General features: G+C 33.8%; 1 protein-coding gene across 1 annotated transcript in view; it reads left to right on the forward strand.

The window, feature by feature from the left end:
* Nucleotides 1-25105, forward strand: part of ITFG1 (integrin alpha FG-GAP repeat containing 1) — a 199685-nt gene that overhangs the window by 118357 nt on the left and 56223 nt on the right. Inside the window, 3 exon segments of the mRNA XM_037518077.1 lie at nucleotides 882-1054; nucleotides 23104-23254; nucleotides 24594-24702. Coding sequence (XP_037373974.1) covers nucleotides 882-1054; nucleotides 23104-23254; nucleotides 24594-24702 — 433 coding nt within the window.

Raw genomic sequence — 25105 nt, forward strand, 5'->3', positions numbered from 1 at the left:
GGGGATATTTGTATATTAAACTATTTTTCAAGAAGCTGTTTTTAATGTAGTTTGGCATAGAGCCATATAAATTAGTCACCTGCTTATAAAAAAGATAAGTCTGATAGTTGACCTCCTGCTAATTATGGGCACATCTACACTTTTGTGGCATGATTTCTACTCTTCAGATTTTTCAGGTTATTCAAAGAAATAGAGTTGGTCATTCAGAAGAGAAGGGATTTCCAAAAGTTCATTTTGAAATCAACCCATTCTCTCAGTTCTCTTTATTATGATCATATAGAAATAAAGAATGTAGTAAAAATGTGGCTTCCAGCTGTTTTGATAATAAAGCTCATTCTCCTGGGCAGGCAGAGCTTGCCAGGCTTGGTAGTGTCTGCAAAGCCTCAGAGCTGCTTGTCTCTAAGGAGAGTGACTAAGGTCCGCCTCATGCACAGCAGGAGAACAAGGGAGATGACATAGTCTAACTTTCTTTTTGAGTTGGTCATACTAAAAGTACATCCGTAATAGATGATATTCCAGTTTGCTCTAGTTTTTTGAAAATTCATTTGAGGCTATATTTCTACTCGACACATGTTTTTAAATGGTCAATTCAACTATCTGATAACTAATATCAGTTAAATCCTTAAATTCTATATTTCTAGGACAGACCTAAGACAAATAGTTGTGCCAGTTGAAAGAAAGATGAATGATATGTTTTAAAGACTTTTGTCTCCAGCGTGTTAGCCATCTGTCCATCAAAGTAAATTATTATACCCTAATATATTGTAGAGTTAAAGAGCTCAAGTAAAATGATGTTTAGCTTGAGAACTTCTAATGGGTCATTTGTTTTGCAAGTGGTGAATTTTCTTCTAAAATGTAATCTTTTTCCTCTAAATCCATAGTGGGTTCCAGTCCTACAGGATTTCAGCAATAAGGGCACACTTTGGGGCTTTGTACCATTTGTGCACGAACAGCGACCTACTGAAATACCAATTCCAATCACCCTTCATATTGGAGACTACAATATGGATGGCTATCCTGACGCTCTTGCCATCCTGAAGAATACGTCTGGAAGGTACGGAAATTAAGAAAAGTCAGTATTTGTGAAGTTTTCACTGTGGCATTTTGCAACAAGAAATAGCACCTAAATTTGGCTTCTACCCATTAAATAAGGAATACCATGAGCTCACTTAGTGCTTCTTTACATTGTCCTGAACTTCTCCCAGCTGTTTTGAACGCGAGTTCTTATTCACAGATTTATTTGTATAGAACAGAAATGAACATCTAATCCAAGGTTAAAAACTTATTTTTCAGTCAACAAAATTTGATGTCTAACAGTTCAAAACTTTTTATAAGAAAATGAGTAGGGAATAGACATTTTATATTAAGACACTGAGAAAACAAATTGTCATACTCTCTGCTTTCTAAAGTTAATTAACTGTTACATGCGTTTTATCATCTTTAGCATTTTTTTAAGTTTTGAGTCACTGAAAACTTTTAAGTCTAGTAACACATCATCATTGGTCCTAGTGAAACTAAAAGCCGTGGTGGTGGAGCCAAGAGCCTAGGTTTCAGTCTCAGTTTGTCCACTTACCTCCTGTGTGACCTTGGGCAGAAAAACTAAGCTCCTCATCCATGAAATGAGACCAGTAATTGTTATCTCTTTCATGGCATTGTAGAAGAAATTGTGGCAAAAAGAATGGAACAGTAAAATAATTAGCATATCCTGACTTTACTTTCAGTAAATGTTGCCTGTTGCTATGTTTTGTAATGACATTGAAAATTACATGATTTTAAAAACTATTTGCATATATAAAATGTATGATTATGTTTATTGCATTAGCAGTGATTTGAAGTTGGTGCAGTTTTTTTCCCTTAAATCAAGATTCCAGTGGATAAAGTACATTGTTTAATTTCAGAAGTAGTGTGAATCTTGGCAGATTCCATAAGATGACTTTTTCTAAATTTTAATAGCTTTTTGTTATCATATCACAATTAGTTGTGTTTCTGGTTTCTTAGTCTTTCTTGCCGCCTATATCATTTTTATCCATCATTTTTGAGTATTGATTCATTTCTCAATTCTGAAATTAGTGATGATTTAGCTCTACATTCACTTACCAAGCTCATGATGCAATTTCAACTTCCCTTGTGAAAAACCAGACCTGTTGTCGCTTTTAAGACCAAACAATGTTGTCTCAAAATATGACTTTTTAGAGAAATATACATTTTAGTGAGCATCCCTAAAATATTTATAGAAAATTATGGAGAGTCTGCATTTAACTTTTCCAGAGGGTCTTGATTTATCCTCGCTCCACATTGTAATTGTAGAATTTTTCAAGGAAATAATCATCCTGCTCTGTAATATGCACACTTTTAACCTGTGTGTGTGAAGGAAATTTGCTTTAACAAAAGAAATTTCTGTATTCAATATGATTATTACTGCTTTTAAAGTTACAGTGGCATGTAAAAACAAAGAAATATAAATTGCTTTATTTTGGACATTAAACCTATTCAAAAGAATATGAAACTGCATGTTAAATTAAGTCTATGATTATTCATCCTTAGAAGAATATCCAATTTACATTTTTACCATATAAGTTTTTAATCAACATTTTCTCTTTGAAACTGTCATATGTTTAACTTAAATTTCTTTACTTTTTGTAATAACAACAATATCAACAATTTACTCAGCTGTGAACAGAGTAACTCTACAGGAAAAATAAGATAAAAGTCTGTCTTAACTCTTGATGTGTTTCTGGGGGGGAAAAAACTGATTAAATCCCAGGGTTTCTTTTTTGTTCTTTTGGGATACATGAGGGTTGAAGTATAGAATTCAGTGTATCTCTGTGTTCTTTAAATTACTGGATAAGAATTTGCCCTATACTTGAAAGGGAGATGTGTGTCTAAGAGAATTCAGCATAATCTTGAAATATAGTAGAAAAAACAGATATCGTGGGTAGTATAATCCTTTCCTATATGAATTTACTTTGTTCAGAAACTAACTTACAGTTTTTAACTAACTTCAAAACTGTTTAATTGCTGAGAATTAGTTCAGCGTTGATGTTTCTAATTTGAAGGATTGCTACCTGGATAATTCCATCTGCTTTTTTTCCTGTAAATTTTGAAGATCTGCAAAGATTAACTATGCAGATGAGAAATCATCTGCATGAGAAATCATCTGCATGTATTTCATAAAAAGAGATTCTGAAATCATAGTTTCTTTGGGGGGTGTTGTTTTATCTTCAGAGGTGAGTTGTTTGGGTTTCTGTTTGTTTTCCATTTTGTACTGAAGACCTAATTTATCATGAATTAAATCTTTAAAATAATGTCACATGAAAAAGATCTCCATTAATGACATTTTATATAGGCATAAGTGACTAAATAAAAAAGCCATATTGTCTTATTCCTTGAATTTTCCCATTTTTTTGAGAAAAGAAAGACAAATTTAAAATGGATTTGTTCCAATAATATATTCTTTTTTTTTTAAGATTTTTTTATTTATGTATACAAGAACTGGGGCACAGGCCAGAGGTGTGGGTGGTGAGAAGATCCACCAGAAATGGAGTGGGGAACAGAACAGGCAGATCGACTGAAGTACACTGCTGAGGGGAGCAGTAGATAAGTCAGGAGAGGTCTGCTGCACACCATGTGGGTTGCTCCCTGGCCAGCCAGGGATTGAACTTGTGCTGCAGTGGCTGTGGACAGCCTCATAGTCTGTGTCATAACCCATTACGCCTTCAGGGAGGCCCCTCCAATAATGTACTAATTCTATTTTTAGAACTATTTTTTTTTTTTCAATTTCACTTTTAAAGTAACACTGAAGGGATGTTTTATGTCCTGAAACTTTTTCTTTTTAAAGATTTATTTATTTATACAAGAACTGGGGTATAGGCCAGAGGTACGGGAGGGTGAGAGAATTCACCAGAGACAGAGTGGGGAACAGAACAGGCAAATTGACTGAAATACACTGCTGAGGGGAGCAGCAGGCGAGTCAGGAGAGGTCTGCTGCACCATGTGGGTATCTCTCTGGCCGTGGATCGAACTCATGCTGCAGAGGCTGCAGACAGCTTCATAATATGTGCTTAACCCCTTGCGCCACCAGGGAGGCCCCTCTTTCCTAACCTTTTACTTGAAGTCTATGTAGATCTTCAGATGAGTCTCTGGAGAAACAAGAAATTTTGGTTTTGCTTTCTGATCCAGCCAGATATTCTGTGGCTGTTGGTTGGTGAATTCAGACTACTGAAGTTTAGAGAAATTATTGCTACATAAGAATTTATTGCCAGTTAGCTATTTGTTTTCTGGGTTCATTTGCAATTTGTCCCTGTACTTTTGTTCTTCTTTTGTTCTCCTCACTTCTATTTTGAAGTTAATTCTTGTGTAATGGTTGGATTCCATTTTTATCTTCTTTGTTTCTTCAAGGTATTTTTATCCTGATGTTCCTATGTACTTTATATATAAAGTTCTATGCTTACAACTATTTAAAATTTAAGGATGGCTCTTTTCTGAGTTCCTTATTCCGGTTCTTGTTTTTACTCTACCCCTTTTGCTTCTTCCATTTTTTCATTATTTCTTCTCTCTCCCTCTCTCTCTTTCTCTCTCTCTCCCCTTTTCTTATAGCAGTCCCTTTAAAAATTTTTAAAGACAACTTTAGAGGCGATGAATGCCTTCAGCTGTTGTTCATAAGCTCTTTATCACTTCTTCAATTCTGAATGTAACCTAGCCAGAGAGCAATTTCTTGGTTGGCATCTTTTTCCTTTCAACAAGTTGAAAGTGTCTTGCCATACCCTTCTAGCCTGTAAAATTTCAGCTGAGAAATATCCTGATAATCTTATTGGAGTTTCCTTGTACATGACTATTTGCTTTTCTCTGATTTCTTTAAGGATTCTCTTTATCTCCAGTTCTTACCATCTTAATTAGCATGGGTCTCTGTTTTCTTTGAAACTATTTGATTTTACTTGATCTTATTCCTTTCCCAGTATGAGGAAGTTCCCAACTATTATTTCTTCACATAGAATCAAAATCATTCTCTCTCTCCCTCTCTCTCTCCCCGCCCCCTTGTTCCTCTTGGTGTTCCTTTGTCTCTGGAGTCTCTTCCTCTTCTTGTAATACCAGTCTCCTATTAAATAAGGCCTCTACCCTTATAATCTCATTTAACTTTAATTTCCCTAAATATGGTCAAGTTGAGGGGTTAGAACTTCAAAATATGAGTTGTAGGAGGGATACAATTCAGGCCATAGTATTTGCTCTACTCCAAAAGAATGCTGTGACAGAAGCCACCACTTTTCTCAATGGATGCCATGAAGACTGGGGAGTAGAGCCTTATGGAATATGCCAACTATGTACTGACAAGTACAGGAAGCCCTCTCTCCTTCCTTACCTAGCAAAGAGATTACAACAAAGCCAACTGACAATTCCCACTCTCCACTAATAAAATGACATCTCACCCTCTCCCTCTTAAGCACTTTGGAGACTTGAAATAGAGCTTTGTTAACTATACCTACCCTGTTATAAGCAAATGTTAGCAATGAGTTGGTACCCTCCCACCTACCAACATGGAGTAGAGTAGAAGAAAGGAACAGAAGAAAGACAGTCATTGAACCTGTATATGAAGTCCAGGTGTGCCTTTAAGTGAGCAATGCATGAAAATAAGCAGGGTAAATGCAGGATAACTTTTATAACTGAACTACAGTGTGGAATAGTGCCTAGGTTTCAAAATGAACTTTTACATCATGTGGTTATACCAATAGATACTGAGAAAGATTTCATGAGATTCAACATTTATGATGAAAACCCTGAAAAACCTAGGGATAAAGGGAACATTTCTTACCATAATAAAAGCCATATATGACAAACCCACAGCTAGCATCATCATTTGTAGTGAAAAACTGAAAGCCTTTCCACTAAGATCCAGAACAAGGCAAGGATGACCATTCTCACCCTTACTATTCAGCATTGTATTGGCAGTCCTAGCTAGTGCAATCAGGCAGGACAAAGATATAAAAGGAATCAAATTGGAAAGAAATAAAGTTGTCATTATGTGCAGATGACATGATAATATACATAGCGAGTCCTCAAGACTCTACAGAAAAACTAATTTAAACAATAAACCAGTTCGGTAAATTGGCAGGTTACAAATTCAATACACAGCAATCACATGCCTTCCTATAGGCACACACTGAGATAGAAGAGGAAAAAATTAAGAAAACCACCCCATTTATAATCACACCAGAAAGAATTAAAAACCTGGGAGTAAACCTAACAAAAGAGGTGACGGACCAATACAAGGAAAATCATAAGGCACTATTAAAAGAAATAGAAGACACTAACCCCTGCTTATGGATTGGAGGGATCAATACTGTCAAAAAAAGCCATCCTAGCCAAAGCAATTTACTGTTTAAATGCAATCCCAATAAAAATTTCAAAGGCATTCTTCAAGGAAATGGAAAAAACATAACTTCACGCTACTTATATGAAAACTAACTCAGAATGAATCATAAAGTTAAAATGTAAAAGTATAAAACTTTTAGAAGAACAGAAAGTCTTTGTGACCTAGGGTTAATTGAAGAACTCTGAGACATGACACCAAAACACAATCGATAAAAGGAAAAATCTTTTGATATATTGATCTTATTCAAAATTCAAGCATTTTGCTTATGCAAAAGATATAATTAAGGAAATATTTTCAGCCACAGAAGAGGAGAAAATATTGGCAAATCTCATGTTCAAAAACGACTTGAGTTCATAATATATAAAGAACTCTAAACTCAGCAGTAAGGAAAAAACAAGATTCAGTTTTTATGAGGTTAAGTTAAATGTGGACTAAATGAGAAATCTAAGAATTTCAAGGCTTTCCTATGTAGTCACCATTTCTTAAATTACTCTCTTTTATCATGTAGCTGTGCTGTCAGTGAGTAATATTTAGTATGACAGTCATTCCTATGAGCTCATAATAATTTTCTGCTCTATCTGCAGGGTTATTTGCCACTCATTTATGGTGTCTCTCCCTTTCTCCCCACTGCCACTACCAGTTTTACCCTGCAGTCTCAGCATCAGAGATTCCAAAATACCAGTTTCACAACTTTTCTATGCAGAAATATTTCCCATCTAAGTTTGAATGTAACAGGTCTCTAACAGAATGGCAGCTAGATTTCTGGTTCAGATAGGAATAGAAAGCACAGGTTTGCCTGCCTCTTACCCCTTCTCTTTTCTCACACTCTCTCCTCTTCCACATGGGGCTCGGGCACTTGTGCATCATGCCGTGCCATCTGAAATATGAAGAGAGGCAACATTAGCTGTCTGGTCTGTCCCCGAACCACACCGACAAAGTTCAGACATGACTAGAAAGCCGCATTTGTGAATGACTTCTAGTCACCTTGCAAATGTCCCACTCTCAAAAAAAAATCCTAACTTTTCTCATGTTTGCTTCACTTCATTCAGATATATCAGCGCACTTAGTGAATCGTATGTTCTGCCCTCTCATCTTTGTGTCTGTCTTATTTACATGAATACATGTATTACGTACTGATACTTTACACTCACACATCCCTATTTGCAATTTCTCTTAAAAGGTGATTGTTTGTTTTAGAAATCACTGAAAACTACTCAGCACCCACAAATGAACGGATACAAGTTTTAACTACTTTTTAGGCCAGGAAATAGAAGATATTTCCGTGAATATTTGGCATTAAGTTGAAACATTTCTCCTGCCTATTATATGTAGTTTTGAGATACACTTTAATAGTGTTATTTGCCTAAGATACTCTTTCTGATTATAGGCAATTCTGAGCTTGAACTGGAAATATAAATTCCACCACAAATCTAACAGCTAAACTATGCTTGCACATCACAATAACCATCTCCATATAGAAGAGATTAAAATAACATAATCTTGAAAACACAGTCTTGGTATTGTACTACATATACTAATGTGTGTATTACATATACTAATTTTAAAAGTCCATTGTTTATCTAACACTACAGCATGTTTAAATATGGGCTAGACACATTTCAATTGCTCAGTAGCCACATGTGGCCTCATGGCTACTGGATTAATACAGGGTTATCCTATGTTATTTCATTCTTTACAATCTGAAAATTTAAATTTGTGGTTATAAATCCAATTTTATTTGTTAATAATATTTAAAATGTCATGTTAACCCTTAAATTATAGTATTGTAAACCAGTGTTACCTCAATGAAATATAAAATAAAAAATAAAATTGTGTAATAAGTAAAATTACCTGTCTAAATTTCTGTTTTCAGGTATTTTGCTTGCTATAAACATATTTTTTTATAAGTGGTAAATAAAAATGCATCTATTATAGTGCTAATAAAATAAGCAAACCTATTTTAACATAATTTTCTGTCCTTTGTGACCTGTAGTTAAATTGAATATGTGTGATATATATTTTTATATATCATGGCATGTAAGCTACCAAATATTAGTGATAACCAGTAACTCTTCTCATGTGACAAAAAATTACAGAGAATAGGGATAATTATATTGAGTTTAATATTAGAAAATGTACATAAAGTAAATGCAAATTGCTTTACATGCAGTCTGAGTTTTCTTGATCTTATTTCAGTTATACTGATATATCCTATTGTCATAATAAAGATACTTTTGTGTATTTTATCATAAAAGTTTAAAATGTTTTCTTTTCAGATACAGGGCTTTGATCTACCTAACATTTATTTTTATGTGTTGAATCAAAGGAATCTAATTTTATTCCTTTCCTCTTGAATGAACAGTTGTCCCCATATTGATTTAGTAGGCCATTTTTCCCCCCACTGATTATGATACCTTTGTCATCTGTCAGGTTTCTCTATGCGCACGGTTCTATTTCGTGCTTTCTATTCTGGTGTCTCATTTTCTTTGTCAGTCTCTGTTCCATTTCTCCATTGTATTAATTATTGTAGCTCTAAAATAAGTTTTGATATCTGAGAATATCATCTGTGTAATTTATTTCTCCAGAGTTGTCTTTACTATTCTTGTTCCTTTGTTCATCCACATAAATTACAGAATTAATTTTTTCTTATTGAAAAAAAACTTCTGGTAGTCCTTTGATTAATTTGATTACAGTATATTTAAAGATTAATTTATGAGGAGTTAGCATATTTATGATGTCTAATCTTTCAGTTCATAACATTTATTCTCCTTTTCTTTAGTCTTTGGTAATGTTTTGTCATTATCTTTCTATAACTCCTACACATCTTTCATTAGATTACTGCTTGATAACTTACAGATGTCATTGCTACCATGAATTTTTTTTCTATTCATTTTCCAATTTTTTTTTTTTCATTTTCCAATTATTATTGGTATGTGTGAAGACTTGATTTTGATGCATGGATCTGTGTGCACCAATTTTGCTTTATTCTCTTATTCTAATGTTTGTATATTCTATGCATTTCTCATGTGCATAGTCATTTCACTTGAAAATAAGGATTGTCTCTTGCTACACAATTACATCTCTTCTTTCTTTTTCTTGCTATAGCACATTGGCCCAGGCCTTCATTTACAATATTGAATAGTAATGATGTTATCTGGCACCACTGACTTATCATGCTTATACATTTTGTCTTTATTTGGAAAAGTAGTTTATTTTTTAATGCATAGTAGAAGATAAAATAATATACTAAAATGCAAATATGACACAGTATTTTTATTTTGTTTTTCTAAAAATGCAAATTATAGCTATTTAGGAAGTATAAATAAAAGAATAAATTAAAATCACCCATAATCACATCATCCAGAGATGACTCCTGTTTATACTTTGGTAAATAGTACAATCATAATTTAGTTTTTTAAAATCAGTGTAAATATGGCAAAATGACTCTTAAAAATTCATGAATCACCCACAAGTTGTGTGTGTCTATGTATACACACACACATATGTACATATATATTGCATATATTTGTGTGTATATTTCTATTTGTATAACCCTCCCTATCCATAAAATATATATTGAGAAATAAAATTTGTAATAAAATATATTGGAAATAAAATTGTCTAGCCATTGTACTTCTGAAATTATTGATCAACAGATTATATATTATCATTCTCTCACATTATGTCAAGCAGTATGCTTATGGTTAACTTTGGGATGTTAAATGTATATGAATCATGATTTTCACTTTATACTTGAAAACCTATTCTGTGTAAGATATAACTCCTTCATATAAAATGTACCAAAATTTTAAATAGCTATTAATATGTATTTACTTACTAGTATTTTTGTTTAGATTCATAATAGCCATTTTAGAAATGGTTCCCTTGGTAATTCCAAAACAGCAGTTAAAAAATTCTAATAGCTAGGGAGAAGTCTGGAATTACCACATTCCAAGAAAATATATTATTCAGTTCCAAGTCCTGTCAGGATGCTAAAGAAATTATCCAGTCCCCCTCTGGGTTCTTCTAGGCCAGAAAATAATCAAATACGGATCAGACAGATTGATAAGAGAGAGCACCTAAAAATTTAATAATAGCATGTATATATCAGAGAGCCTCAAAGTGACTGAGTAACTCACCCATGTGGTTTCACATGCCATCTTTAATACAGCTCAGCTAAGACAGAAGGATGGAGGAAAAAGGGACATCAATTAAGAGAGGTTATCAGGGAAGCACAGTAGACAAACAATATGCAGATTTAAGTGCTGCCTTATCCATGAAAAAGAGGTACAGAGATTAGATCTTTATACAAGACTTACAGAATTTTACATTTAAATATCTTGCAGAAGCAAGTACCACCCAGACTTCAGAGCCCCGCTCCCCATGTCAACTGAACTGAGTGTCAACTAAACTGAGTAGAAAAACAGGGCCTCCCCGGTGGCGCAGCCATTGAGCCCTGGGCTGGGAAGCTGCCCGCAGCCTCTGCAGCGCTGTTTCGATCCCTTGCCGCCAGGCAAGGGTCCCACATGGCGCACAGACCTCTCCTGCTTCCCACTGCTCCCCTCAGCAGTGTACCTCGTCACTCTGCCTGTTCTGCTCTCCCTTCTGGCTCTGGTGAATTCTCTCACCCTCCCGCACTGTACACAGTGCTTGTATGTATGTATAAATAAATAAATAAATCTATCTTTTAAAAAAAAAAAAGAAAGAAAAACAAGTGAACATGCTTAGGTACTAGTGGGAAATTTAACATTTAATTTATGAACATGAATGCAAGCAAAGGAAATTTAAAATACAAGTCTTGTGTCAGGTTGCACACAAACTCCACCTTACCCCCTACAGCATTTCTAAATCTTCAACAACTTATGTCTTAGCATGCTACATCCTAATGTGGAAGTCATGGTTTACTGGTGATGTTTCCTATAAATTTTCATTAGCATATATGCCATCACTTGGCAGTTTTAAAACCATCATTATCTCAAGAATAGAAAATTTTCTCACCTTCGAGTAATGCTGAAAAGCAATTTAGGATGATGAACTTAAATTGGGTTATATGGGGGTCACTCAAAGCTAAGAAAGACCTGACACAGTTTTATAGAAGCACTAACTGTGTTACATCTCCTTGTTCTTTCAACCTGAGTTTTAGTTAATTATCTAAAGGTTCTGTCCTCTGCTTAATATAGGGTTTAATAGCTGATTATGTATAGTTCCTGGTTTAAGCTTATTTTAAAGCATTTTCATTGATGGGATAATGCTCCCTTTTAAAGGTATATAATTACCTTAATTCAGCATGTTGTCAAGCTTTCCCCAGAAAGGAAAAATTGAAACTTAAATGTGGTTAGTTCTTTCATCTTATAGGATTTAAGTACGTAGGATTTCTTGCCTTTCTTAAATTAAAGAATATTTCATAAAAGTTGATTTTAGAATGGGGTATAAACACAAATATGACTTACGACAGAACAATTTGGTATCCTGGATCAAATTTCATTGGTATCCCAAATTACAAATGAATGTGACTGATATTTATTTTAAAAAAATAATATATACAGATGAATCAGTTGTCCAGAGAAGTCACCTTGGTAGAATCAAAATTTATTGTTTAATTATTTAATAATGTTTGAAACACTTTAGGAATTCCTCTAAAAGAATTGCCTATGGTCATGTGTACCTACATGAGGGCATATGTGTGTACTCATTTCATAACTCATAACCCATTTAAAAACTCAAATTTAACTTCTTATATACTTTATATTTTTACTAAGATTATGCTAACTAACCTATTCACTGATCTTAAACATGACACATAAGTTCACATTTACTGCTCACATTGAAGATTTTCTGACACTGAGATTAGGCTCAACAGCTTTTAAAGACATCCTCAAAAAGAAATCACAAAATTGTGAGCAGTGACATCAGTGTAGAGCATTACAAGATTACTTGGAGGACACAATATGTATGTTATGGAATTATTTTTCATACAAATCAGTTGTATCAACTTGTTGCACTCATTCTTTATTTGTGCAGCTTTCCAGGGCTATCCTGGGCCTTGTGTGATACTTCACAAGGCAGTGCAGAGAAATATTTGACCATCCTCAGATTCAGTCTTACCGTAGGTAGAGTCCCTACTCACCATTTTCCTTTTCTTCTACATACTGATCACTTCAAAAATAGAGGAATTTAGGATTAAGATGACAATGCTTCACAAGAAATTAAGTCTTTATTGCTAGTTTCGCTCACTACAAAAGCATTACCTATTAACTTTTACTCAAGAAATATTAAGGTTCTTTCCCATTAAAAGCAGATTCTAGGTTCTGAGGATGCAAGTGTGAATAAGAGTGATAACTTGGAAAAAGTAAACAAAATACAAAAAAAGCAAAAAGCAAATTACAAATAAGAAAAAGTGCAAAGACTGTGCAGTGAATTGAAATAGGTGATGTGAGATTGGTGAATGCAAGAAAATACTGATTTTTGCTTACTACAGAAAAATGCATACAAAACAAGAGAAATAAAATAAAATATACCTAAAACCCTGCCCACCAAGAGACAACCACCATAAGTCTTGGGTGTGGTATCTTTCCAAACCTGCTCTACCTCTGTGTTCTCATGAGTATGTGATATTTTGTTTGCCTTGCAAAACAAGATCATACCATTAATACTCTTTAGTCACCTGCTTTTTTTTACTTAACATATTATGAGCAACTTTACATGTCAGTAATATTACTTTTATATCATTTTGATAATTGTTAAATATTCCATTGGGTTGACTTAAACAGTCTTCTATTATTGGATGCTGGATTATCTTACTGCACAACTCAAAAAAAAAAAAAATCACATAGAAAGATGTCATGTTTACCTGAAATTCACATATTCAAAAAAAATCATTCATTGCTAATAATGAATTACAAAAATTTTTTTCCATCACTGTAAGATATATAGCTTTCATTCTTCTGGGTTTTGTATTTTTAATATTTTTTTGCTCCCCCAAAGACATTCCACAAGATAGACACTTCAGCTTTTGACTCTTCCTGTATTTCTTTTTTTTTTTTTATTCCAAGTGTCTTTATTTTTTTTTTAAATAATAAATTTTATTTTTATATTCCCCCATACAATTGCAAAAGCCCCATTCTGACCCCAATCCTTCCCTTCCCGCCCCCCACCCCCCAAAAAGTGTCTCTGGTTCATAGTTTTTTGTTGATTTTGATTTTCACTTTCTTATATTCATTTTCCTGGTCCCTTATTTAAGTTTTCTAGATTCCTGCTATGAGTGAGACCATCCGGTATTTTTCTTTTTCTTTTTGGCTTATTTCACTGAGCATGATCCCTTCCAGCGCCATCCATGTTGCTGCAAATTGCATGTGTTTATCTTTTTTGAATGCTGAGTAATATTCCATGGTATATATGTACCACATCTTCTTGATCCAGTCATCTATTTTTGGGCATTTGGGTTGTTTCCAAAGCTTAGCTATTGTAAACAGTGCTGCTATAAACATAGGGGTGCAGGTGTTTTTTGGAATTGATGATTCTGTGTCCTTTGGGTAAATACCTAGGAGTGGAATTGCTGGATCATATGGAAGCTCTATGTTTAGTAGGTCCAGAAATCTCCACACAGCTCTCCATAGTGGTTGGACCAGTTTGCACTCCCACCAACAGTGCAGAAGAGTTCCTTTTTCTCCACACCCTCGCCAACATTTGTTGTTGCTAGTTTTTTTAATATGTGCCATTATTAAAATGGCCATCCTACCAAAAGCAATATACAGATTCTTCCTGTATTTCTTCCTTCACCTTACTTCTTTCAGATTTATAACAGACATTCTCTTAAATTCTAGATGAATAATTCCCAGATGTTTATCTCAGACTTTTATCTTCTCTGCCTTGTTGATATCTGTGTCCTCAAATTTCCCTTATCTGAGAGCAAAAAATCATAACTCCCATTCTCTTCAAATGCAACTGTTTCTCATAATTTCCCTGTTTACTACAGATATACCTACAGATATGGCCATGACCCCAGTCATTTTAGCCTAGAAACATTAGTTTACTTTTGACTCTTCTTCAAGCAAGTACAATACACTCTCACAATATAATTTTTTGGTTTTTTTCTTTTTCATTTTCACTGTCACCTCCCTAGTTCAAGTAATTTTTCCTTACCCCAAATCATTGTAACAGTTTCCTCACTGATTTCTCTGTCTCTATTTGATAGCCTCTCCATTTCAATCCCTCCTGTAGCCTCTGGATCTTGCTACATTAATTATCCTTTCTCCTTTGTCTTCAAAATCTTCTCATTCCACTGTCCTTCACCCCCATCATCTTAAATATGTGCAAGTCTTCCCAAATTTACAAAGTACATGTCTTTGTGACTCTGGACAGCTATCTCTTCCTTATTACCTCAAATTCACTCTTAGCCTACCACAGTCTGACTTAGCCTACTCCCTCTACTAAACATCTCACTCAGTCCCAGTAACTTCTAGTTAAAAAATCCAGTGCACACGAAATGGTCTTTATATCACCTACATTTGGGGGTTGATCACATACCTCTTCACCTGAGATACTTTAAATCTTGGTAGTTAAATGAAGGTTCCATTCTTAGCTTTTGTTCTCATTCTGCATGTTCTTCATGAACTTTGACCCTTTTAATTGCCACACTTACAAGCTTACAACTTTGAAATTGCTGGATCTGGGCCTCACACTTGAATTGAATTCCTTGAATATATAACTACTGGATTGATCTACCCCTGAGTACTGTACCTATGGCACCGCAAGCTAAAATTACCTTCTCCCCAAACCTGTTTGTTCTTAGTATACTGTTATCTCATGATAGTACCATCATTTACCTGTCTCTTTCACTATTTCCTCTCTCCCGTTCATCTTACCCTATTCATTACTATACCCTATAGTATTAACTACTAAATAAAAGCTACTATTATTTGTTAAACAATCTTTATTCCTTCTGTTCTGTACACTAAGTTGTGGTATGTACATGAATTTCTCAAAGTATTAATGTCTACATATACCATCACCCAACTAACAAATAAAATGACCATTGTATTCCATTTCACATTTTATAAAGCACAGATTGTCATACCTAATCTAAAATGTTGTAGAGACCATCAAATTTGCAAATATAAGGAAAACCTTTGAAATAAAGATAAGTTAAAACATGACAAATCTTTCCTAACCATTTTTTTGACAGGAAATTGTAGTATTCAGTCTTATATCCAAAGTCTTGCCTTTCAATTTTTCTTGCTCTACAAAAGATGCTTGCTTCCTCGTTTCATTCAATAAACATTTCCTGTCTACCCACTGAATCTCATATCCTAGACACCCTGGGGAGTAAAAAACCACATTTGCCCCATAGCTCAAGTGAACTTTATTTGAATATCAAGTTTATCACCTCCTTCGAACATTTTCTAATTGTCAGTAGTCTGCATTATACAAACACTCCTATAATGTTTAGTATTTCAAAGTATAATTTTTTTAATTAGAAGTTTTATTTTGTTATATCAGATTAACTGAGGATTCTGCATTTACCAGTAACTGGCAGCACAGGTTTCAAAGCAGCAATTTTAAAAAATTGTTTCATTTTTAAAGGATTCCTAATGCTCTTGTGTTTCTTCTTAATTTGCTTTTCTTCTCTGTATAGAACTGTCTTTCTTAAGGTTTGTGCAGAAAGATGGATATATAGTCAAATTGAAGCTCTTTTCCTTCCATGTGAGCCTAGGCTGATAATGAAATTGGGGAATTAAGAGGAAGAGAGTTAAGACAATCTAGAAGAGCAGAACTCACTAGAGATAGAAATGTATAAAGTGGACACACATAAGCTCTAAGCAGCCAGGGAGAAAATCAAACTTCAAGTTAAATGATCCATCAGCTACCTTTCTTAATGAGAAATAACACAGATACTCACAACATATTAACAACTTAGAATAACTCAAATTTTGTCAAGTAGTAGTGTATTGAGAAGCAACACTGATTTTATAGCTTTTCTAAAGAAATTAAAATCATCGTTAAAAGGCTGTAATACTGGATGCATAAATACTGGCCTTTTCAGAGAGGATGATACACACACACACACACACACACACATATTTATATATATGCATGGCATGTCACTTAAACATTTCCCATGGGTTTCTTTTATTGATTGTAATTATCTGCAATTATTTTTATTTTTTATTAACAGCATTATTGACATATAATACACACATACCATATAATTCACCCATTTGCCATATACAGTGCAGTGACTTAGTTATTCACAGTTATCCAACCATTACCACAATCGGTCTGAACACATTTTCAGTACTCTATAATAAAGCCCTGCTTCACTCCCCAATCCCACCAACCCTAGGAAACCAGTTATTTACTCTGTGTCTCTATAATTTTTTCCTATTCCTGACATTTCATATAAATGTAACCATATAATACATGGTACTATATGACTATCTTGTCTGATAGTGTAATGTTTTCAAAGTTCTTCTATATGGTGGCATATATTGTTTCTATTGTTAAGTAATTTTCCATCATTCGTTTTATATATATATATATATATATATCAATTGATGGATATTTGGGTTGTTTTCTACTTTTTCATTATTATAAATATTGTTCCTATGAACATTCATGTATATCCTTACATGTGTGGACATATTTTTATTTCTTTTGAGATATATTTTAGGAGTGAATGTACTTGGGAATGAAACTTTATACTCAAACATACAAGGTACTACCAGTCTATTTTCTAACGGGGCTGTTACATTTTATGTTTCTCTTTGTTGTTGTTGTTGTTTTCTTTTTTTAAGTTGTTCATTTTACATTGCTATCAGCTGTAGATAAGGGTTCCAATTTCCCACATCATCACCAGAATTTATTACCTGTCTTTTTTAGTGTAGCCATCATCGCCATGAGACCATGTGTTCTCTCATTATGGTTTATAGTTTCCTGATGACTAATGATGTCAAACTTATATACTTTTGGTGTTTGTGTATCTTATTCATTGCTTATTATAACTGAGTAGTATTCAGTAGTGCTTATTATAGTAGCATTGTAGTATTATATATTATGTATATATATTATATATTATTGTATGTATTATATATTAGTATTATATATTATAATATTATATAATATTATATATTATAGTACTAGTATAGTAGTATTGTTTATTATAACTGAGTAGTATTCAGTAGTGTTCATTGCTTATTATAACTGAGTAGTATACCTTTCTATAGATATATCACAGTTTGCTTATCATATCCATATACATGTTAATGGACATGGTTTCTTATCCCATGTGGCATTTGCAAATAACTTTTTTTTTTACAATGTAAAAGTCATTGTCTGGATATAACTTTCATTTGTCTTGGGAAATACCAACAAATGGAATAATGGGGGTCTTGTGGAAGGTACATGTTTAATTTTTAAAGAAAATGCCACAGTTCCAGTTGCTTCACAATTTCCTCAACATTGGTCTTGTCAATCTTTTTAATTTTAGGTACTCTGTTTGTAGTGTATCGTTTTATAGTTTAAGTTTCAATATCTCTAATAACTGATGACCTTTGAGCATCTTTTCATGTGATTGTTTGTGTTTCACTTATGTTCTTTAGTGAAGTGTCTGTTCAAGTCTTTTGACACATTCTAGTTGGGGTCTTTGTTTTCTCACTATTGAGTTTTGAAATTTATTTATATACAAATCCTTTATTGTATATATTACTTTTGAACATTTTCTCACATCTCTGGCTTGCCTTTTCATTCACTTTTTGGTCATTTCAGCACCATTTGTTGAAAGACTTCCTTTTTACATTCAATTCCTTTGATCTTTGGTGAAAATCAACTAGCCATACATATCTTTACTCCCTACTCTCTTCCAATCATCTTTTCTCCAGCTCTGCAGGAGCATTACAATGTTTTGATTACTGTTGTTTCATATGAATAGTGTAACTCCAACTTTATTCTTCTTTGCAAAAGTTATTTTTGTTATTCTAGGTTCTTGATATTTTCAATGAAATTTAGCATCAGTTGGTCAGTTGCCCCAAAAAAGTGCTTTTGATAGATATTACATTTAATCTGTAGATCAATTTGGGGATAATTGACATCTTAACAGTACTAAGTCCTCAGATCCATGAACATTGTGTGTGTTCTTTAATTATAGGTATATAATTTATATATGACAAGTTATATTGTTTAATTTTATTTACAAAACTCTATTAGTATTGCTTTATTTTGAATGTACATATTTTGCTCATCTTTTGTCAGACACTTAAGTATTTCATTTTTATGCTGTTATCACTGACACTTTCTTACTGCAATTTTTGATTGCTCTTAGACCATTTATTTAGAAAATCCTATAATACCTACCAAAAGTTTAGGTAGGTAGAAGCACAAGATTAATAAACAAAAGTCAGCTGTATTTACCTATGCTACCAAACAGAACACACAGTATGTTATTTAATTTTCAATTATCTTTAAAAAATTAACTATAAAAATAGTTTTTATTTTAACATTTTTACTGCCTTTAATTTCTTTGGGTGAATGTAGTTTTTCATCTAGTATTCTTTTCCGTCTACCTGATGGACTTTCTTTAACACTTCTTGTAATGCTATTTTAAAAAAAGAAAGAAAGAAAGAGGACCTCCCCGGTGGCAGAGAGGGTTGGGCGCTGCGCTGTGAAGCTGTCCTCAGCCTCTGAAGTGCAAGTTCGATTCCAGCCTGCCAGGGAGAAACCCACATGGCATGGCAGACCTCTCCTGCCTTGCCCGCTGCTCCCCTCATCAGTGTCTTCGGTCTGTCTGCCCATTCTGCTCCCCGCTCTCTCTGGTGAATTCTCTCACCCTCCCGTGCCTCTGACCTGTACCCCAATTCTTCCATAAATAAATAAATCTTTAAAAAAAGATATTGACATAAATAAATGGCTATATTAATATTTTAAACCTTTTAGTGAAGGACACCAAAAAACTAATAACAACAGGTATTGAATGTATGCTATGCTGTGTACCAAGCACTAGTCTGAACCTTCTAGTATGTATTTTTTCTTTTCACCCTTACAACAGCCATTTGAGGTGATGTAGTATTTTTGCCTCCATTTTACAGATAACTATTTGAGAATAACAGGTAAGAGACTAATGTACCTAACACTCAGAGATCTCCTAAAAATCAACAATTAAAAAAATTAAGTGCCAATTCTCAGAAGACACATGAATAGCTGATAAACATAAAAGTAATACTCTGCTTCTCTCATCAGAAAAATAGATAATTTTTAAAATACCCAATTGGGAAAAATAAAGAACAATGATAATACTGACAAGATATGAAGGAGGATATACTCATGCACTACTGGAAGTGTAAATTATTACACTTTTTAGAGGGTTATTTATCTTTATTGACATTTAAAATATGCATATCCTTTGACCAGATAACTAACATATGGAAAACTTCATACAAATGCCCAAGGAAAAGTAATTTTTAAACATGTAGACCACAGTACCCAAGTCTGGTCAAGTTGTAACTCTGACATAAGCAATAGTGTCAGCTCTTAGTTGTAGCAGCCTTGTTAAAGCTATAGTGTTGCAACTGCAGTTGTAACTGGCTCTCAATGGCCTTCCTGCTCCCTTTGATTTTTACCCAGACTAGGGATGGCTCAGTGTTTGTTTTTCTTATTTCATTTATCATGTGTGTTTTCAATGAAGGACATTTAAATAAAGACAACTTGACTATCAATAGCAGGATGTTTAAACAAATGATGGCTTAGCTATTGAAAAGGAAGAGTGTGCTGGAAAATAGGCAATTTGTTATAGTTATTCATTTTCCTGGTCCCTTATTTAAGTTTTCTAGATTCCTGCTATGAGTGAGACCATCTGGTATTTTTCTTTTTCTTTCTGGCTTATTTCGCTGAGCATGATCCCTTCCAGCTCCATCCATGTTGCTGTAAACTGCATGTGTTTATCTTTTTTGAATGCTGAGTAATATTCCATGGTGTATAAGAAAGTGAAAATCAAAATTGACAAAAAACTATGAACCAGAGACACTCTATGGGGGGTGGGGAGTGGGGAGGGGAGGGATTGGGGTCAAAATAAGGGGGTTGCAATTGTATGGGGAATATAAAAATAAAATTTATTTAAAAAAAAAAAGAAAGAAAGAAAATAGACAATTTGATTAACTCCTGCTAGGAGATACAAATGTATCTGGGGGGGAATTCTCAAAATAGATATCAAAAATCCTTATTCAAACTACATGCCCTTTCATCCACTTTACCCCCATGCATATATTATTGAGCGGGAAGAGGAAGTTGCAGAAAAATATTTGTAGTAGAACCTAGTTGTTGTTTTTTAAGGATATAGCTGTACTTATATGTTGCTAAAAGAAGGTTTGAAAGATGCACACCAACTTAACAGTGCTTATCCCTAGAAAGGAAGGATTTCACCATTTGAAATGTCCCTATTTCTTAAATTTTATAATAACATTTGTAATAGTTTCATCGTAGTTTTAAAATATATATTGATGAACACATGGAGAAACTGGCTCAAAAGAAGCAAAGTTTTCCAAACCATATAAATCAAGGTTCTTCCTTCCTTGGTTTATGTGGAATTTTAATTTAATTTTTTTTTTTTAAAGATTGATTTATTTATTTATTTTTACAAGCACTGGGTACAGTCAGAAGCGCGGGAGGGTGAGAGAATTCACCAGAGCCAGAGCGGGGAGCAGAGCAGGCAGAAGGACCGAAGTACACTGCTCAGGGGAGCAGCGGGGGGCAGGAGAGGTCTGCGCGCCATGTGGGACCCTCCTCCGGTGGCCGGGGAGCAGCCGGGGATCGAACCGGCACCGCGGAGGCTTCGGGCAGCTTCGCAACCCAGCGCTCAACCGCTGCGCCACCGGGGAGGCCCTGGAATTTTAATTTTAAACGTAAGATCTTGGGCTCTGCTTATAGGTCTCACTGAAACGTAAAAGAACCAAAATTTTATAGACCTCAAGTCTATATAAGTTTATATAGTGCACAATCAAGGTAGTTAGTAAACACTAAGACAAGAATCTTTGATGCCCAGCATTTATAATCTTGACAAACTCCTATAAAAAATTAAAATGACATTTTAAGTTGTGTAACTACAGTGAGTGTTGTAATTTGAAATTATGGCTGAATTAGTATAATAATGAAATCAGTGCATTAGCTTTGAAAAGAGAAGTCAGTGGCACATGTTCACTCAAAAGGCTGATCAATATTATGCATCAATTACAGAAGACTGTAGAAAGGTTGTCTTTATCACATGTCATAATTTTATATAATCTCATAATAACAAAATAATATAATCTTCATTTCTGTGAAGTACCTATTGAAATTGTTAGCTTTATAAGTAAGATGAGTAAATTGCCTGGGAAGTATATTACAAATTAAAATTTTAAAATCAGTTATTAAATATGAAACAAAGGATAAATCATTATTCCTTTTATTGGAAGAATACTATTATGTGTTGGGTCTTGAGCAAAGTCTCCTCAAAGATTTCCAAGTAAATATTATATCTGGGAGCTTTTCCCCTTTGTTAAATAGTTCTTATAAACTATTTGTGTTAGAATTTTTTATCTAGAAAAATAATTTGAAGCCAATCATATGTTTAGTACACTGTTAAAATCAAATATTTTGTATGTAGGTTTCCTTACTGTATTGAGCACTAAGAAATTTTTCTTTCTTAAAATAAAGGGTGGTTTTCTTTTCCAAATTGTCCAGACCCAAAGTAATATTTTCATGTGGAATAAAAGGAACCTGTCTTTATCGTTTTATTTCCAATAATTATTAGAAAAAAATTAGCAATTATGAAATTTAAGCCCTTTAGTCTATTATTTTCTATGTACATAGAAGGAAGTAAAGGAATGTGTATAATAGAAAATGCCTATCAATAGAAGCCACCACATAAAACTATACTATTTTTAAAAGTTCTATAAATGAAATATTTTTACATAGCAGCACTTCATAAATAAGAATGATGAAATACAAACACTTTTACAAAGATCTAACTGTATGACAGGAATTGTTCTAAGTACTTTATATACAGTATTTCATTTTACTTTCAACTCTCCTGTAACTGTTATTCTTCAGTTTACAAATAAGGTTTGAGTCTTCAAAGGTTAAATAACTTATTCAAAACCACATAGCTGCTGAATGACAGAATCAGGATTGAATCCTGGTAATCTGCTTTCAGAATCTTAAACTCATAACCACTTTGCCTGTTAAGTAGTATTCAAGAGTGAGGACTTTATATAGTATGCAAAGTACAATATTTGTTTTATCTGATAGGGGCTGAAAAATATCTACCCTACTGCCTGTTTGGGAAGCTGGCATTCTATCATAGATTCACTGCACTGGCCTTGCAGGACTAGGGGTTTATTGGGAGTCTCCAATTATAAAGAAAATATGTCTAAGGTATTACAGCCAAAGGAATAATGACAGTGTCCAGACACCCAGTGATGGAACACAGAGTGGACAGTTGAGAAATAGCAAGGGAGGAAGGACAGACTTGGGAACCCACATAAAGGAGAGAAAGATCAGCAAATCATTATACTCAGATAATGTTTGTCAAAGGCTGACAAAGGATAGTCAACAATCTAAGTTTTTCATAACCGAAAAAATAATAAGATGTGGATTTCTTTCATATCACTTTACAGTATACCATTTACCATCACTTTGAGTCTAGGAAATACTGCATAGCTGATGCTTCACATTATTGATGTATTAATAAATGTATTTCATTTGTCTTACAGCAATCAGCAGGCCTTCTTGCTGGAAAATGCCCCTTGTAACAATGCAAGCTGTGAGGGGGCACATCGTATGTTTAAAGTCTACTGGGAACTAACAGACCTAAATCAAATCAGAGATGCTGTGGTTGCCACTTTCTTTGACATTTACGAAGATGTGAGTTCAGAGCTCTCCCATGTGTTTGGAATCTAATTACCATCTCTACCTTGTCTCACTTTCACTTCACCCTAATTGACCAGAAATTGTAGATGAGATAATGAAAACAAATGGGCTAATTGAAGAAAGCCCCCTTTAATGTTAAATGGCAGAGGGAACATATTCATTGAAACCGCCAACTTATCAGTACAATGAAATATGAAAGTGCCTTTATCTCATTTTGTACTTACTTAGATTAAGTCCTTAGAGAATCATGCTCTGAGACTGGCAAGTGTGTGTGTGTGCACCAGTGGACAAAAGTACAAATAACAGGTCCTTGAACCTTCACGAGATCATAGAAGAGTCCCTCTCTTAACTTTGTGAACCAGAAGTAGCATCTAATGCCCCAATTCCTGTGACTCTTTCTTCAGTTGCCAGGTGAAAGGCAATCAGGAACCTGGTTTCCTCCTTTCTAAATAGGAAAAGCCAATTAACCGCATAGAAAAATAATGAATTCTAATGATAACATGTTAAATTTGAATATATTACAGTATATCCTTGTAAAAGAACTTAATTATTTTAAAAAGTAAAATGCCAATCAGGACTTTTCTGTCTCCTTCCCACTTTTGGTTTGGTTTGGTTTTCATGGAAAAAGCTGATTCTCAGTTCTATGAATTTTCTGAGTCCTTATTTTCCTGTCTCTCTGCTTTCACTTTTTGTTATTTTATTTTTTGTTAGCAGTTTCTAAGCATAAAAATAATTGACAGAAATATCTCAATCAAGAGTATTGACTGCAAATCAGTTTTTCATTTTTATACACCAAAGCATCATAAGTGAAATTAAAATTTTTTTTAATTCTGTGAAATGAATATGCTATGGAAAAAGTCAAATAATTAATACTCTTACTATTAAGAAGAGCATATGCTAACTGAGATAAGTCATCAAAAATTTCCATTGCAGCCTCCCCTGGTGGCACAGGTGGTCACCTTTGCCCTCAAATAAAATTAGCAAAATTTTTAGGAAAAAAAGCATGATAACATGATAAGTTACTGCCATCTCTGTGGTTGGAAACAGTTTGGCTGTCCATATCATAAGCCTTCAAAAATTCATGCAATTATGGCTGGTAAGAAATATACCAAAATACTAACGTTACCTCCAGAGATTAAAATTACGTGTGTTTTTCATATTAAACTATCCATGGCTTTATATATTTTTAAATTATATTTTTAATTTAAATATCAAGTGAGTGTATAATACTTACATAATAAACATGCCATGTATTATCACCATTTCTTCATTTGATCGAGGACTGTGTTCCTATCATTTTATGTTTATATTTGGGTGTTTTGGTTTTTTTTAGGGAATCTTGGACATTGTAGTACTAAGTAAAGGATATACACAGAATGATTTTGCCATCCATACACTAAAAAACAACTTTGAAGCAGATGCTTATTTTGTTAAAGTCATTGGTGAGTATTTTATACGATTTATTACTAACATGTATTTATTTTTATTCAGGAAACATTGGTTTACAGCACTGTCTTGATTCCAAAGGTTCACAACTCCTCAGATTTACATCACCACACCACATCCACCACCATACCCCACTGGACCCCTCTCCCCACTTTGTTTGCTTTGTTTTGGTTTAATTTTGTTAGTTCATTTGTTTTGTTTCTCTATATTTCACATATGGGTGAAATCATCTAGTATTTGTCTTTCTCTCTGTGTCTTATTTCATTTGGTTGTTTGCTTGTTGATTTTCTGTCTGATTGATATGTCCATTAGTGTAAGTGGAGTGTTGAAGTCCCCAACTACTATTGTATAGATGTTAATATCTTTTTATGCTTAATAGTTTTTTCATATATTCTGAGC

Source organism: Talpa occidentalis, unplaced genomic scaffold (genome assembly GCF_014898055.3).
Source record: "Talpa occidentalis isolate TD23 unplaced genomic scaffold, MPIMG_talOcc4v2.1 talOcc4.17, whole genome shotgun sequence".
NCBI lineage: Eukaryota > Metazoa > Chordata > Mammalia > Eulipotyphla > Talpidae > Talpa > Talpa occidentalis.